The 18,315-nt window shown below is 43.9% G+C and overlaps 1 protein-coding gene across 8 annotated transcripts in view; it reads right to left on the bottom strand.

The window, feature by feature from the left end:
• LOC124001318 (regulator of G-protein signaling 6-like) overlaps positions 1-18,010 on the bottom strand; it is a 62,838-nt gene extending 44,828 nt beyond the window's left edge. For 5 of the 8 annotated variants that reach the window (XR_006832769.1, XM_046308017.1, XM_046308013.1 and 2 more), the window contains exons 1-2: positions 17,610-18,009; positions 15,447-15,562 (exon numbers count right to left, since the gene is read on the bottom strand). Coding sequence is in view for 7 of the 8 variants with exons in the window: in XM_046308017.1 (XP_046163973.1) it covers positions 15,447-15,536 (90 nt within the window). In the remaining variant the exon portion in view is untranslated. Of the gene's footprint in view, positions 1-15,446; positions 15,563-17,609 lie in introns of all 8 variants that reach the window. The other 3 variants (XM_046308014.1, XM_046308015.1, XM_046308019.1) reach the window with 3 other exon arrangements.
• Between the last annotated feature and the right edge of the window lie 305 nt (positions 18,011-18,315).

The raw sequence follows: 18,315 nt of genomic DNA, 5'->3' as shown, positions 1-18,315 counted from the left end.
ACTTCCTTCCGCTAAGGAGACGGCACAAATCATTATTGAGAATGTATTCAGAATTCATGGCCTCCCGTTAGACGCCGTTTCAGACAGAGGTCCGCAATTCACGTCACAGTTTTGGAGGGAGTTCTGTCGTTTGATTGGTGCGTCCGTCAGTCTCTCTTCCGGGTTTCATCCCCAGTCTAACGGTCAAGCAGAGAGGGCCAATCAGACGATTGGTCGCATACTACGCAGCCTTTCTTTCAGGAACCCTGCGTCTTGGGCAGAACAGCTCCCTGGGCAGAATACGCTCACAATTCGCTTCCTTCGTCTGCTACCGGGTTATCTCCGTTTCAGAGTAGTCTGGGTTACCAGCCTCCTCTGTTCTCATCCCAGCTTGCCGAGTCCAGCGTTCCCTCCGCTCAAGCGTTTGTCCAACGTTGTGAGCGCACCTGGAGGAGGGTGAGGTCTGCACTTTGCCGTTACAGGGCACAGACGGTGAGAGCCGCCAATAAACGCAGGATTAAGAGTCCAAGGTATTGTTGCGGCCAGAGAGTGTGGCTTTCCACTCGCAACCTTCCTCTTACGACAGCTTCTCGTAAGTTGACTCCGCGGTTCATTGGTCCGTTCCGTGTCTCCCAGGTCGTCAATCCTGTCGCTGTGCGACTGCTTCTTCCGCGACATCTTCGTCGCGTCCATCCTGTCTTCCATGTCTCCTGTGTTAAGCCCTTTCTTCGCACCCCCGTTCGTCTTCCCTCCCCCTCCCGTCCTTGTCGAGAGCGCACCTATTTACAAGGTACATAAAATTATGGACATGCGTTCTCGGGACGGGGTCACCAATACCTAGTGGATTGGGAGGGTTACGGTCCTGAGGAAAGGAGTTGGGTTCCGTCTCGGGACGTGCTGGACCGTTCGCTCATCGATGATTTCCTCCGTTGCCGCCAGGATTCCTCCTCGAGTGCGCCAGGAGGCGCTCGGTGAGTGGGGGGTACTGTCATGTTTGTCATTTATTGTCATGTCTTGTCCCTGTGCTCCCCATGCTATTCGTTTCCCTCTGCTGGTCTTGTTTGGTTCTATCCCTCTCTCTCCCCTCCCCCTTTCACTCTCTCGCTCTCTCTTCTCTCTGTCGTTCCGTTCCTGCTCCCAGCTGTTCCTATTCCCCTAATCATCATTTAGTCTTCCCACACCTGTTCCCGATCCTTTCCCCTGATTAGACTCCCTATTTATTCCTTTGTGATCCGTTCCTGTTCCATCGGTTCCTTGTTTTGTATTCCATGCTGTAATTGCGTTTCGCCCTGTCCTGTCGTGTTTTTTGCCGTGATTGTGTATCACCCTGTCCTGTCGTGTTTTGTGCCTTCTTCAGACGCTGCGTGTGAGCAGGTGTCTCAGTTGACTACGGCCTGCGCCTACCCGAAGCGACCTGCAGTCTGTGGCCGCTTCTCCAGTTGTTTTCCCCTCAACTATCTAGAGGATTTCAGTTATTCGGTTTTGAGCATTAATAAACTCTGTTTCTGTTAAGTCGCGTTTGGGTCCTCCTTCACCTGCATAACAACCAGTACAGACAGCGAGAGAAGAGACAGAATCCACACTGAGAGGATTTCCCCTAGCTAGCTGGAGCAAAGCCCTTAATTTCCATCACAGCGTTTTCACTATTGAGTGGTGAATAATCCTTTTCACACAGTATACCCACATACTGTGGCTGATCAAATACAAGACCTCCAGGATTTGTTTTTGGCTATCTGCATTATTCTCATTTGGATGCGTAAAATAACTTTCAGAAAGTCCATTACTTACTAAAGAAAGGGAGCGTTACTGTTATGTAACAGTTTGAGTTAACTACAGTTTGTGTAGTTTGGCCTTTATAATTTAACAGTATCAAATGTGAAATATGCAGAGAGTTTAGAGACCCAGCCTGGCCTCGATACACAAGCTTTAGTACAACCGTATGAGTGACACCATACCAGCACTTCTGATAGGCCTGCCTTGGCACCAGTGGACACGCTTGTAAAGCCATTCATGCTTGATAAAGTAGCAGGAGGCCTCATAGCCAGCAGTAGAGTTGATAACCAATGTGTCCATTTGGACCGTGTTATCTAAACTTCATACAGGAACCGTGAAGAGGAGCCAGTGGACACCTATGATGGGGAGAGTCTTTTGGAGTGTTCAGATATCCTCCACTATCCTCCAGTCTCCCAGAGGCACTTGACGGTGATTGGCGAGTGAGTCATGGTCGGTGGCAGGCAGGCAGACAGGCAGGCACACTTCTATCCTCAGACCTGCTCCAGTGGAGAGCATGCCTGCCTGTGTCTCTCACAGCTAAAGGTACAAAATCAACAATCCCAAACTGTGCCAAGTCCTTCCTGTGGTGAGATAATGGACATGTGATGGGGGGTAAGGTAAGGTGAGGTGAGGGCCGCTCTCTATACAGTCTCCTGTTCATCAGTGGGTAGGAGCTGTTGCTGAGTGAGGAGTAATACAGTATGTTTGGCACTAGCTGCTGTATGAGAGATGTATACTTTCCGGTCTGTCATTCCCTGATTGATTGCATAGCTCAGTTCAATTTAATTAAAAATTCTACTTTTGAGGACACAACAAACTAAAATATATTCAAAAAATGTAAATATATCCAGTCATTATTTTCCTCCCAAACTCTCCACATTTATGTGTCACATCAAGGGATAAAAATACCAACTGATGAGAATAAATGTGATGCACATGAATAAAAGAAAGGAGAGGAATGACGTCCCAATCGACACGATATTTCTCTAAAAATGGAACGCTTGAAATGAGCTTCAATTATTCATGTGCAATAAGCATAGGAATAGAGTGTAAGAGAATGAGAGTGAAGGAATAGACAATGAGAGAGAGAGAGAGTTGGACAGGGTAGAGATGAGGGAAGGCGGAGAGAGAGAGAGAGAGAGAGAGAGAGAGAGAGAGAGAGAGAGAGAGAGGGGGGAGTGAGAGAGAGAGAGAGAGAGAGAGAGAGAGAGAGAGAGAGAGAGAGAGAGAGAGAGAGAGAGAGAGAGAGAGAGAGAGAGAGAGAGAGAGAGAGAGAGAGAGAGAGAGGGGTGAGAGAGAGAGAGAGAGATAGAGAGAGAGAGAGAGAGAGAGAGAGAGAGAGAGAGAGAGAGAGAGAGAGAGAGAGAGAGAGAGAGAGAGAGAGAGAGAGAGAGAGAGAGAGAGAGAGAGAGAAGGGGGGTGAGAGAGAGAGAGAGAGAGAGAGAGAGAGATAGGGGGAGGGAGAGAGAGAGAGAGAGAGAGAGAGAGAGAGAGAGAGAGAGAGAGAGAGAGAGAGAGAGAGAGAGAACCAGTATATATCTGACATGTACTGTGCGACTTTTGTTGCACCCAAGAGACAATAGACAGTATGATTACAGCTATTTAGTCCAAATTGAATCTGCTGTGTAATATGTTGTAAACATGTTTCATCATGTGTACTGAACAGTAATGAGTTTTACGTCTCAGAGGGCTGGTAAAACATAACAGATGGCTAACATATCAGCAGCATTACTTGACTGAGACTAATATATCAGTTGAAGTACACATTATGTTTATATCTTCTCACTCTAAGGACACAGGCTAAAAGTGTCACTCCAGTCTCCTTTTCACCTAATTTAACACCTAATTTACTTAACAAAAGGCACATCTCAAAAGATGGTCTCGGTAAATCATGACATAGCATGACTTCCCACCAATGTCCTCCCTGCTCCTTGAAGTTTGCAGTTATATCTAAAAAAAACACTATTTTGATGAAAACATATTTTTGTACCCTTTAGCATGTGTACTTTATTGTATTTCTACTTGGGATATTTCTTTTCAACAGTAAACGTCTGTTTTTTAATGTCTGGAGTACTTCTTTAAATCAGCCTAAAGAGTACATCCATCAAGCAAAAGAACATTCCTATTGAAAATAGCTGTATTTTAGAAAGTACATAGAGTGGGCTACTGTATGTGTTGTGTTGGAACACTAACTTTAGGCAGGATGTGCTTTCCGCACAGTGGAGCCTCAGAGAATGGAGCTGTAATGAAACATTACTCTCAGAATGCCCAACAGGCGTTGGCACAACAAATTGCCTCATCAACTCGGGCTCAGCAGGACTCATTTCTGTGTTAGTCACTCACAATCAACACACTGTTCAAAAAGCATCTGGGCTGGAGGTTGATACCACCATGCAAAGCACATCTATACACTCACAATTCAGGTACAATTAGGATACATAACAACATTCATATCCCACACTTGATTACAAACAGATGAAATACAGGACCAACACATGATTCTCCTAGGCAGAGAGAGAAAGCATGCCATGAGTCCCATGAGTCCCTGAGTAACAATTTGCGGTTTATACAGCAAGCCACCACCACAGAGAAGAACCCAGACCTGGGGCAGTGTCACCGAAGAACAAGGAACAATTTGTCCTGGGGACTGGATATCTGACTTGTCTATTAATAGTTCATGAGCTTTACCCCGTTGGAGCTGAGCTGTGGCCCGACTCCTTTGCCAGTCTCCACAAGGAAAACGGCTATTTTAAGCTTAGGGGTTAGGTTTAGGGTTGGGGGTTACAATTAGGGTTAGGTTTAGGGTTAGAGTTAGGATTTAGGGTTAGATTTAGGGTTACGGATTAAGTTTGGGGTTAGGAAATGGGATTCTGAATGGGAATCAATTGTTTGGTCCCCACAAGGATAGCAAAATGTGTGTGTGTGTGTGTGTGTTCATCCACTACATATCGAGCTCTCTCTAAAGTGTGCCACAGTTATTGCCTTGTTTTGCTTCAACAATTCCTCTCTGAGATTCAATACAACGCTGTTAAGACCAGACCGGGACAGGCATTCTCCACTTTCTGTGTAGTCATCACAGTCAGTTTCGTCTAACTGCACATCCAGGTTAATATTATTACAACTCACTCTCAACAAAAGACAGGCTTAGACATGGCACTAATGTCCATGCAGTGAACGGCCCCATGTACTACAGCTTCATCTTCCCAGCTACAGAGACTGGGGTGAAAACCCCTCATGATGATTTCATACCTAGTGGGCTGTACTGTAACTGTCTGTTGCTTTTTGCGTTAGGATAATACATTTATTCTGGGCTGATGTGCGACCAGGATTAGGGGACGATGGTCCTTGCCTATTCCCTGGTGGCAGAGCGTATTGATGACCATCTGTCCTACCTCAGCTGCTCCAGCATCATCTCACACTGACTATGCCAGGCTGCCTGCCCAGAGGGCTATTAGCATGCCGGGGGGCTGGGATAGAGTCCTTCACCACCTCAACTGCAACACTGCATCCCTGTTTTAGCACAAGTTACCTGTCAAAACATAGTACTTCAAAGTGATAGAGGAGTATTATTTAAAACGCTTACAATGTCCACTTTAAAATGGCACAGCCCCGGGCGCCTTTCTGCAACATGACAGCTCCTTTAGAACATGTAAGGTCCTGGAAAAACAACATTGAATAAGCAATTCCATGTAAACACACACACAGTCCATTTCTATAGCACCAGAAGGCGGTATGTTTAAACATTTTTATATAACTAGGCAAGTCAGTTAAGAACAAATGTTTATTTACAATGATGGCCTACCCCGGCCTAACCCAGACGATGCTGGACCAATTGTGCGCCGCACTATGGGACTCCCAATCACGGCCGGTTGTGATACAGGCTGGAATCGAACCAGGGTTTGTAGTGACACCTCTAGCACTGAGATGCAGTGTGGTAGACCGCAGCGCCACGGTTGTCATCAGAGAACAACTCAAAGCATGTGCTGACTAGCTGGCAAGTGTCTTCAGTGACATCTTCTCCCTGACCCGGTCTGTAATAGCAACTTGTTTCAAGCAGACCACCATAGTCCTTGTGCCCAAGAACGCCAAGTTAACCTGCCTAAATGACTATCACCCCATAGCCCTCACATCTATAGCCATGAAATGCTTTGAAGGCTGGTCATGGCTCACATCAACCCCATCATCCCAGACACACTGGACCCACTCCAATAAGCATACCGCTCCAACAGCCCCACAGATGATGCAATCTCTATTGCACTCCACACTGCCCTTTCCCACCTGGACACAAGGAATACCTATGCAAGAATGCTGTTCATTGACTACAGCTCAGCATTCAACACTATAGTCCCCTCCAAGCTCATCACCAAACTTGGGACCTTGAGACAGAACACCTCCCTCCGCAACTGGATCCTGGATGGGCCACCCCCAGGTGATAAGGGTAGACAACAACACATCCGTCACACTAACCATCAACACGGGGCCCCTCAGGGGTGTTTGCTTAATCTCCCTGTTCACCTACGACTGCGTGGCAGCGCAAGACTCCAACACCATCATCAAGTTTGCTGACAACACGACGGAGTGATCACGACGGAGTGATCATAGACGACGATGAGGCAGCCTATAGGGAAAGAGGTCAGAGACCTGGCAGTGTGGTGCCAGGACAACAACCTCTCCCTCAACGTCAGCAAGACAAATGAGCTGATCTTGGATTACAGGAAACAGAGGGCAGAGCACATCGTTGAGGCTGTAGTGGAGCACGTCAAAAACTTCAAGTTCCTCAATGTCCACATCACAAGAAATGAACATGGCTGATACACACACACACACACACACAGTTGTGAAGAAGTGCGTCTTCACCCTTAGGAGGCTGAAAAGATTTGTTATAGGCCCTCAGATCCTCAAAAAGTTATACAGTTGCACCATTGAGAGCATCTCGACCGGCTGTATCAATGCTTGGTACGGCAACTGCAAGGCGCTTTAGAGGGTAGTGAGTATGGCCCAGTACATCACTGGAGCCGAGCACCCTCTACTTTTTTGTCTTTAATTCTGCATTGTTGGAAAAGGACCCGTAAGCATGTCACTGTTAGTCTACACCTGCTGTTCACAAAGCATGTGACAAATACAATTTGATTTGATTGACTGATTTGATTTGAATGCCTGCAGCTCAAAAGGAAGCTGAATAAGGAGCATGAAAAATACATTTCTAATGTGATTACTGAGGCCATCATCGGGAAGCATTGGCAGCCTTCAGGCCAGGCAACGATTTACTGTCAGAGTACATCTGCCAGGAACAATCAGAGGCTGAAAAAGCTGTCTGCAATCTACGGAGGGTGAATATTTATGACATTGAAGTGTGTAGATGTCGTAATGTAGGACAGGGGTTCCTAAACTATTTGACTTTGTGACCCACCAATTGAGATGTCTTCTGAGTCGCAACCCACCATGAGGGTTGAGCGGTGAAAAAAGAAACCCAGACCAAAGAAAAGTAAACAATATATTAACAATACCCTCTTGTTAAAAACATTTAACTGAATGTAGATTTGAGTATGGGCTCTTGTGACCAATTTTAAGACATTTACTATATAATAATGATATTATTTGTAACAATGCAGAGTTTTTTCTGTATCAAAAAGGTTCTTAGGTGGTGGGCATGACAGGGAGCTGAATTGTGTCTGGGCCCTGGGCAAGACCTTTTGAAGCCCTCAATTTAATGTAGTTTTAAATCCAATTTCCTGCAATTCTACACACTTTGAGATGGTGAATGCTATGTTCTTATGCTCAAACATTATAACAAAATCAATCGGGGCCTAGTTGTCAAGCTCAGGAGTGAAAGTCGATTAAATTTCATACCGGTACAGGACTTTTTTTACAGGTTTAATCATAGAATTACATGTAAAATCCCTATTAATTGAATATGATCTCTGTGGGTCTAGAAGGCCTAGTAAAGATTTGTCTTATAACTGTTAACACGTTTTACCATGTACTGTGGCATAAAAACAAACACTAAATCAATTATTAGGTCTGTGGTAGTCATGAAGTTTTGTCAGCCAATTATTGTCATGCAAAAGACTGCCGGTATCACAGTAATTGCCGGTTAATTAACATAAACACATTGAGCATCTCCAGGCCTCCATGCATACAAGCCTCTGATGTGCACCTTTGGAACATCTACATTTATAAAAGTCAAAAATCTATTCAATATACACCATCACAATAATAAATACATTATTTATTTTAGTCAGGTCTAAAAAATATATTATGATATGAAGAACATGTATTTCAGAAGAACAGAATATGAGTTGGAGTACAGTATGTTATCTGGCTATGTGCCATGCCATAGGCTGTAGGCTTGTTCATTTAGCAAAGATATGCTTAGAAATCCCACAACATTATTTTATATTAAATGATTTTATAGTAAAAATATATATAATTGAACTTAACTGAATAAAAAATAATGGATATTTTTCCCATTTCGTAGTGGCTACAGTTGAAGTTGGAAGTGTACATACACTTAGGATGGAGTCATTAAAACTCGTTTTTCAACCACCACAAATTTCTTGTTAACAAACTATAGTTTTGGCAAGTCGGTTAGGACATCTACTTTGTGCATGACACAAATAATTTTTCCAACAATTGTTTACAGGCAGATTATTTCACTTATAATTCACTGTATCACAATTCCAGTGGGTCAGAAGTTAACATAGACTAAGGTGACTGTGCCTTTAAACAGCTTGGAAATTCCAGAGAATTATGTCATGGCTTTAGAAGCTTCTGATAGGATAATTGACATAATTTGAGTCATTAGAGGTGTACCTGTGAATGTATTTCAAGGAATACCTTCAAACTCATTGTCTCTTTGCTTGACATCATGGGAAGAAAAAAAGATTGTAGACCTCCACAAGTCTGGTTCATCCTTGGGAGTAATTTCCGTATGCCTGAAGGTACCACGTTCATCTGTACAAACAATAGTACACAAGTATAAATACCATGGGACCACGCAGCCGTCATACCGCTCAGGAAGGAGACGCGTTCTGTCTCCTAGAGATGAAAGTACTTTTGTGCAAAAAGTGCAAATCAATCCCAAAACAACAGCTGGAGATGCTGGAGCAAACAGGTACAAAAGTATCTGTATCCACAGTAAAACAAGTCCTATATCGACATAACCTGAAAGGCCACTCAGCAAGGAAGAAGCCACTGCACCAAAACAGCCATAAAAGAGCACATGGGGACAAAGACCGTACTTTTTTGAGAAATGTCCTCTGGTCTGATGAAACAAAAATATAACTGTTTGGCCATAATGACCACCGTTATGTTTGGAGGAAAAAGAGAGGGACTGGTGCACTTCACAGAATAGATGGCATCATAAGGCAGGGAAATGATGTGGATATATTGAGGCAACATCTCAAGACATCACTAAGGGAGTTAAAGCTTGGTCGCAAATGACCCCAAGCATACTTACAAAGTTATAGAAAAGTGTCTTAAGGACAACAAAGTCAAGGTATTGAAGTGGCCATCACAAAGCCCTGACCACAATCATAGAGAGAATTTGTGGGCAGAACTGAAAAAGCGTGTGTGAGCAAGGAGGCCTACAAACCTAACTCATTTTTACCAGCTCTGTCAGGATGAATGGGCCAAAATTCACCCAATTTATTGTGGGAAGCTTGTGGAAGGCTACCTGAAACGTTTGACCCAAGTTAAACAATTTAAAGGCAATGCTACCAAATACTAATTGAGTGTATGTAAACTTCTGACCCACTGGGAATGTGATGAAATAAATAAAAGCTGAAATAATAATTCTCTCTACTGTTATTCTGACATTTCACATTCTTAAAATAAAGTGGTGATTCTAACTGACCTAAGACAGGGCATTTTTACTAGGATTTAATGTCAGGAATTGTGAAAAACTTAGTTTAAATGTATTTGGCTAAGGTGTATGTTAACTTCCGACTTCAACTGTATGTTAAGCGTAAAAGTGACCATTTGAAACAGGTCTTATACACTATATTTAGAGTTATTTGGCAACTTTAGTTATGAATGATACAAACCATAGAAGGGCTTAGAAATCAAAACATATATGGGCTGCATGATGTGACTATAGGCTGTTGATGATTTGAGAAAGTATCAAAAAAAGCTTGCGCTCTGTTGCTTGCCTCAGGCTGCAAAGCTGTTCTCTCATCAAGTGATCATATTTTCAATATTCTAAGTGTAATCTTGTCTTTACTAACATGTACAATTAGTTTCAATATAGAATGACCCATTATCAAATGGGCAAGAACAGGGGCAGAGGAAAAAAGACATGTCATCCATATGCACTCCAATAGTGAATGGAGGCCGCTTTGCCGGCTGGTTCCTGTTTTAGGCTATTCAGTTTCTATCACTCCATGCATCCACCACTGCTTGAGGAGCATGCAGCCTCTCGCTGCTCGACAGGTGATTTTTCTCCAAAATGTTGTATGCCATGGGCTCTCCAACCCCGTTCCTGCAGCTACTGTAACGTTCATCGTCCTCGTCTGGGGACGAGTAGGAGAGATCGGACCAACATGCAGCGTGGTACTTTATTAATTTATTTCTTCAGAACACTAAACAAAATAACAACGGAGAATGAAACGAAACAGCTCTGAAAGGTGACATACACTAAACAGAAAACATTCACCCACAAAACACAGGTGGGAAAAGGCTACCTATGTATGATTCTCAATCAGAGACAACGAACGACACCTGCCTCTGATTGAGAACCATACCAGGCCAAACACATAAACACAACCTAGAAAACAAACAGACTGCCCACCCCAACTCACGCCCTGACCATACCAACACAAAGACAAAATAAAGGAACTAAGGTCAGAACATGACAGCTACCCAGTGATTTATTTGGGAAACCTTGTGAAATCTGTTCGGGAACATCGATAGTAACATGTTTTCACAACAAAACATATTTAATGAAACTGTTGACAGCCCCTCTCTCTGTACGTTGGAGAAAGGAATGAAGGAGAGAGAGGAAGAGATGGAAACACATGGGGTGAGATATTATTAAGTAGCTAAAGGTAATGTGTCAGCCTATTAATTATGAATATATAAAAAATGCCCTATTACTAGGCTATTCAAAATCAAATACAAATTCAATAAAATTGTAGGCTTAGCCGCCTTGCAAAATCAATGAACCTACAGCATCGTTTAGGCCTATACGTTCTCTCCCAGTATCATGAATAGAAAGTTTGAAATATAGCACAAGATAACCAGTCCATCCATAAGAATAATACAGTCCACACTCAAAGGCGATTACTATAATTTGTTTAATTTTGGAGAATAGGCTAGACCAATTATGTAACATAGACATCTGAAATCAGTTTTTTTTTTTTTTTTTTTTTACTGCTGTGCATAATATGCAGTAGGCTATGTATTGTATAAGGGCACAATTATTATTTGAATTCATTTTTTCCCGGACTATGTGTATACATAAACCCTAATATGTGATGAGTGTTTTGAATGAATCATCACCTTTCACATCCATTTCCTTGTGTTAGGCTTTGAAACAACATCCACAATGACCATGTTTTCCACTCAGTTTCAACCTGTTGTTGAACTTCTTTCTTCAACTTGATTATCACAGGGAGGTAAATTTAAAAAGTACTATAGGCCTACTGTTTTGATAAGTGTTTGATGTGATTTTCAATTGCATTTGCATTGATGTCAGAGTGGTGAGAGGGACAGTAGAGCCCTGAGTACCAGGCCATTAGCAACCTGAAGGTCATTACCGAGTTGGGTACTACCAACGCATGTCCAGAGTGCATAAGAGGAGTTTACTGACATTGTGCTACTCGTCCTGGGGTCCAGAAACATTAAGGCAGCAGCTACTCGTCCTGGGATCCAGAAACATTAAGGCAGCAGCTACTTGTCCTGGGGTCCAGAAACATTAAGGCAGCAACTACTCGTCCTGGGATCCAGAAACATTAAGGCAGCAGCTACTTGTCCTGGCGTCCAGAAACATTAAGGCAGCAACTACTCGCCCTGGGGTCCAGAAACATTAAGGGGGCAGCTACTCGTCCTGGGGTCGAGAAACATTAAGGTAGCAGCTACTCGTCCTGGGGTCCAGAAACATTAAGGCAGCAGCTACTCGTCCTGGGGTCCAGAAACATTAAGGCAGCAGCTACTCGTCCTGGGGTCCAGAAACATTAAGGCAGCAGCTACTCGTCCTGGGGTCCAGAAACATTAAGGCAGCAGCTACTCGTCCTGGGGTCCAGAAACATTAAGGCAGCAGCTACTCGTCCTGGGGTCCAGAAACATTAAGGTAGCAGCTGCTCCTCCTGGGGTCCAGAAACATTAAGGCAGCAGCTACTCGTCCTGGGGTCCAGAAACATTAAGGGAGCAGCTACTCGTCCTGGGGTTCAGAAACATTAAGGCAGCAGCTACTCGTCCTGGGATCCAGAAACATTAAGGCAGCAGCTACTCGTCCTGGGGTCCAGAAACATTAAGGCAGCAACTACTCGTCCTGGGGTCCAGAAACATTAAGGGGGCAGCTACTCGTCCTGGGGTCGAGAAACATTAAGGTAGCAGCTACTCGTCCTGGGGTCCAGAAACATTAAGGGAGCAGCTACTCGTCCTGGGGTCCAGAAACATGAAGGCAGCAGCTACTCGTCCTGGGGTCCAGAAACATTAAGGCAGCAGCTACTCGTCCTGGGGTCCAGAAAAATTAAGGCAGCAGCTACTCGTCCTGGGGTCCAGAAACATTAAGGTAGCAGCTACTCGTCCTGGGGTCCAGAAACATTAAGGCAACAGCTACTCGTCCTGGGGTCCAGAAACATTAAGGCAACAGCTACTCGTCCTGGGGTCCAGAAACATTAATGCAGCAGCTACTCGCCCTGGGGTCCAGAAACATTAAGGTAGCAGCTACTCGTCCTGGGATCCAGAAACATTAAGGCAGCAGCTACTCGTCCTGGGGTCCAGAAACATTAAGGGAGCAGCTACTCGTCCCGGGGTCCAGAAACATTAAGGCAGCAGCTTCTCGTCCTGGGGTCCAGAAACATTAAGGTAGCAGCTACTCGTCAGGGGATCCAGAAACATTAAGGCAGCAGCTACTCGTCCTGGGGTCCAGAAACATTAAGGTAGCAGCTACTCGTCAGGGGGTCCAGAAACATTAAGGCAGCATTATTTATGGTGATTGTAAATTCTCAAAGATTATAGGCTATTTAAAAATATATATAATAATAATATACAGTGCCTTCGGAAAGTATTCAGACCTCTTGACTTTCTCCACATTTTGGCACACCTGTATTTGGAGAGGTTCTCCCATTCTTCTCTGCAGAACGCTTCCCATTCTTCTCCCATTCTTCTCTTCTCCTCTCAAGCACTGTCAGGTTGGATGGGGAGCATTGCTGCGCAGCTATTTTCAGATCTCTCTAGAGATGTTCGATCGGGTTCAAGTCTGAGCTCTGGCTGAGCCAATCAAGGACATTCAGAGACTTATCCCAAAGCCACCCCTGTGTTGTCTTGGCTGTGTGCTTAGGGTCATTGTCCTGTTGGAAGGTGAACCTTCGCCCCAGTCTGAGGTCCTGAGTGCTCTTGAGCAGGTTTTCATCAAGGATCTCTCGGTACTTTGCTCCATTAATCTTTGCCTCGATCCAGACTAATCTCCCAGTCCCTGCCATTGAAAAACATCCCCACGGCATGATGCTGCCACCACCATGCTTCACCGTAGGGATGGTGCCAAGTTTCTTCCAGACAAGATACTTGGCATTCAGGCCAAAGAGTTCAATCTTGGTTTCATCAGACCAGAGAATCTTATTTTTCATGGTCTAGGTGCCTTTTGGAAAACTCCAAGCGGGCTGTCATGCACCTTTCACTGAGGAGTGGCGTCCATCTGGCCACTCTACCATAGAGGCTTGACTGGTGGAGAGCTGCTGAGATGGTTGTCCTTCTGGAAGGTTCTCCCATCTCCACAGAGGAACTCTGGAGCTCTGTCTGAGTGATCATCGGGTTCTTGGTCACCTCCCTGACCAAGGCCTTTCTCCACCGGTTGCTCAGTTTGCCTGGGCAGCCAGCTCTAGGAAGATTCTTGGTGGTTCCAAACTTCTTCCATTTAAGAATGATGGAGGCCACTATGTTTTTGGGGACTTTTAATGCTGCAGAAATGTTTTGGTACCCTTCCCCAGATCTGTGCCTCGACACAATCCTGTCTCGGAGGTCTACGGACAATTCTTTCGACCTCATGACTTGGTTTTTGCTCTGACATGCACTGTCAACCTTATATAGACAGGTGTGTGCCTTTCCAAATAATTTCCAATCATTTGAAATTACCACAGGTGGACTCCAAGTCGTAGAAACATCTCAAGGATGATCAATGGAAACAGGATGCATCTGAGCTCAATTTCAAGTCACATAGCAAATGGTCTGAATTCTTATGTAAATAAGGTATTTCTGTTTTTAATTTTAATACATTTGCAAAAATTTATTTATTTTTATTGCAATGCACAAAAATGTTAATCCCGCGAGCCTTCTGGACACCTGCCTCAACCCACAAGTTGGTCTCAACCCAAAAGTTGGTCCCAACCCACAACTTGGGAACCACTGCTCTAGGAGATAACGTTGTCTACTTTTGCATCAATCTTCATGGCGTGTGACCACATTCAACTACATTAAGCCTGCTTATGTTCAAACTGCTCTTCCAGGTGGCCCGGGGAAGTGGAAGCTCATTCTAGGAACCTTATTTCAGCACTGAACATGGCACAAGCTCATTATACTCATTATCCTCCTATAATCATACTCATTTTCAGACAGACATTAGAGAAAGAAGTTCAATCAGTGACATTTTTTTCCCTGAACAATATCATCATCAATCGTCCATTGGCTCCATTTCTTTTCTCAAGTCATTTGGTTTTTCTCTACCCACTATTGCAAAGCCATTAGCAAAAAGGACAAAAATAACAGAATGGAATCGGGACTGGATCTGTCAACTCTTTGCTTTAGTTTTGCAATCATCAGCACATAGGGACTAGTTCGGAGATGAGTTTAAGATGATCAGAAGCAGGTTTTTGAGTGGGCCTGCCTGTGCCGAGCAAGCTGTACAGCTGAGAGGGAAGATAACAACCTCTTTATGAGCGGCTCCAGAGAAAGCAGACGAGCCCACCCCTGGAGGAGCAGCCACTCCTGTGAGTCCTACTACATTATTACCAAAGATGCCACTCACCCTCTGCTCTCTCTTCTCCAATCGAAGCACAGGCATTGAGACTCAAGTGCCATAGGGATTATATAATTACCCCTGACACAGGAAAGGACCTTTTCTTCCACAAACCCACACTGATGGAGAGCTTATTAAAACTTTTGAAGGTTGCAGAGTACAGACAGTCTGCCAGAGAAAGTATGTGGTGGCCAGTGTGGGTCACATCAATGGCTGTCTCTGACAGACACACACAGAGAGGGTTGAGAACATGTTTCATCACCTGCCTGTGCGTAGGCCTCTTCCTGTCATACTCAGACATTGACATGTAATGTGTTATAGACATTGAGAGATAAACCGCTGAGGTGTCAGAAACCACTGTGAGATTCTGTACCAATCTGCTTCAGAAACACTCAAATGAATTCGCTTCCAGTGGATAACTACATTGGGTGCTTACCTATAGAAACTGTACCATCTTGTAAATGATCAAATTGCCCTATATCTTGCTATATGGGCTGTCAGAGAGCACACAGACACATACCTTTCTGTAGATGATCGTGTTGGGAGAGTCCTCCTCGGGATCTGTTGTCCCCACACACTGTTGTCCCTGGTCTCTGGATCCCTCCTCCATGACTGCTGTGTCCTAGGCTCAGGAGGCTGCACCGACACAGGGAGCAGAGGGGAGTTAGATGAAAGGACAATCATCAATGTCATAGCCTATTCATATTATACACTCATTTACCCAGGTTGGCCAAATATCCCATCATATTTGATTAACAGTTCCCCACGGCAATGTATTCACTTGGTTCAGGGTGAAAAACACGGTCAGTTTATTATTACCATTATGACATTCCCCAAAATGTTTGCTCTTCTCTCAGGTGACAACACCTGTCACAATACAGGCAGATAACAAAGCCCTGGCAGTAATGCAGCACAGTGAGGTGAATATAAACTAGCTGACTAAGCCAAGAAAAATGTCAGGCCTGTGAGTGAAAGGGGCAAAATGTCCTGACGACAGTCCTGTATAATCAGGCATCGTACAGCCTTCTGCTGATAAGGTATAGATACTCAGTGGTGTTCAGGACATTGGTGAGTCAGAGACTGTAAACAATCATTATAATAGGTACATAGTGTGTTGCGCATAGGTAATGTGCAATAAGCCTGTTATTGAATTCATTAGGCTACTATGGTTAAAACCTTGACCATTTGCACAGCTAAGACAACATTAGCCACATAGTGTGCTTTGGTCAGACTTGCCAGTGCTGTGTACTCACGTACGGCTTAAAAAGCTACCGTAAGGGATTATACATGACCTCCATTCAATATCCATCCCACTACATCTCTCTCTCTCTCTCTCTGTTTCTCTCTCTCTGTTTCTCTCTCTCTGTCGCTCTCACTCCCTCGCTCTCTCCCTCTTTACGGGATAATTAATTCTGCTTAACTAAGGATTTTCATAATCTAAGTTCACAAGGCTACAATCATATTCCTCTCCAGTTGAGTAATAATGTGTATCAGATTGGAGTAAGCATTTGTAATCATGTGTCAGGCAGAGAAAGAGAGAGGATTACATCATTTGACACATTCATATTTTTGGAGTATGTAGAACAGAGAGGGACGATAAAAGCTTCCAAGAACAGTTTTATAAAAAAGCCTTATCCTATTTATTTGAATAACTGTTTGTGTTCCACTACAAGAAAGTCTAGGTTATTATGGTTGTCCTGAAAGGAGGAGCTGTGAAACTCTGCATTCTGAAACAGCAGTGAGAGAGCATCATGGCACATTCTGTACAAAATTGCGTGAAATGAAAGTTTCATACATAGTATAAATCAGTAAAACAACATTTTGCCTAAGTGAGTGTCAGTACTATTATTGTTTCTTGAAGTGTGGCCACCTGATGCATTGTAATCCATAACAAACATAGACTATAATGGTTAGAGGATCGGATTGAGATTGAATACATCCAATAAGCCACTAGCTGCTCAGCACTAGACATTCAAGGTTGCTTTGAGTCTTTCATGGTCATGATTTATTTCAACTGTTGAACACACATTTACATTTACATTTAAGTCATTTAGCAGACGCTCTTATCCAGAGCGACACGAGGAGCATTATCCTATAGAGCCCTATAGAGCAGGAAGCAGTAATCATGCACATTATCCCCTTTTTATCCAATGTCGTTATTGCCACCATGATGATGGATTGAGGAGCTGTTTGCAGCCTGCATTGATTAGCAGAATGTCGAAGTAACCAGGCGTTCCTGAACTAAGTTAACATCCTCTCCCTTTATCAATTTCTCCAACCATTCAGACATTCTGTATGAAGTATATGACACCTACAAGACAATATATTCCTATGTGAATAGATGAAGACCTGCGATGGCTCCTTGCTATGAACTGCTGCAACCTATTATTCATGGGAACAACTTCATTTCCAAAGCACGCAAATCTAACGTCACAGAACATCAGTCCTGTAGATGTCTGTGTTATAGCGTTAACATGGATGGAACACAGGCACTGGCATACATGCACTGACTGTCACCATCTAATTCCATAGCCTCAACAGGATCATCTGAGCTGTGAAAAGTTTATGTACAACAGGCACAAAACAGACATGCAGTTGATCATCCACAGCCAATCCTCCTCACTCTCACCAGCCAGCCAATACAATGCTCCTGATATCTCCCAACTAATGAAGCATTCATTACCTTAGCAACAAAAGAATACCTTGTCCACTGCTCCCTGTTTTGCTGTCCTTAGGAACAAGCAGCAGGCAGGTTCATGGTATAATTGGCACAGGGGGGAGAAATAATTTTAAAAAGAAAGGATGAAAGCAGTGGAGTAGCGAGAGAGAGAGAGCAGCTGGTTGGTCACTGCAGTATTCCTCTATTCCTCCTCTTCTCCAGTTTTCTGTCTGCCATGGGAGGGAGTACGGAGTGGAGCTGAGCGGTTAGGGAGGTCTTCGACTCACATGTGCGCTCCCGGCTCCTCTCTGTCTGTCTGTCTGTGTGTGTGTGTTTCTGTCTGTCTGTGTGAGGGAGAGAGAGCGAGCGAGAGGCAGATTGAGTTGGGAAAGGGGGATGGAAACGGGAATTAGAGAGAAGATAAAGAGAAAAAAAGAGGGAGGAGCGAAAGACAAATAGCGCAGAGAAAGGGTGAGTGAGAGATGGGTTGGAAGAGAGGAGATGAGATGGAGAGCTTTGGATGCTGGGTAGCAGAGCAGGAAAGCAGGGCAGAGAGCTGTACACAGAACCTGGACTCAGGGGTAGACGTAACATAGTAAATGTAAATCTGTTTTATAATATGTTACGTTTTGTATGGAATGTATTCATTTGTGGATGTTCATCATCCATTTCGTATGATATGTTACGAATGACAATTTATATAATAGGTGGCTAGGTGGCTTATGTTAGC

The sequence above is a fragment of the Oncorhynchus gorbuscha genome, linkage group LG17 (assembly GCF_021184085.1).
Source record: "Oncorhynchus gorbuscha isolate QuinsamMale2020 ecotype Even-year linkage group LG17, OgorEven_v1.0, whole genome shotgun sequence".
NCBI lineage: Eukaryota > Metazoa > Chordata > Actinopteri > Salmoniformes > Salmonidae > Oncorhynchus > Oncorhynchus gorbuscha.
Note: the sequence above shows the minus strand (reverse complement) of the source record. Positions and strands in the feature narration are given on the sequence as shown.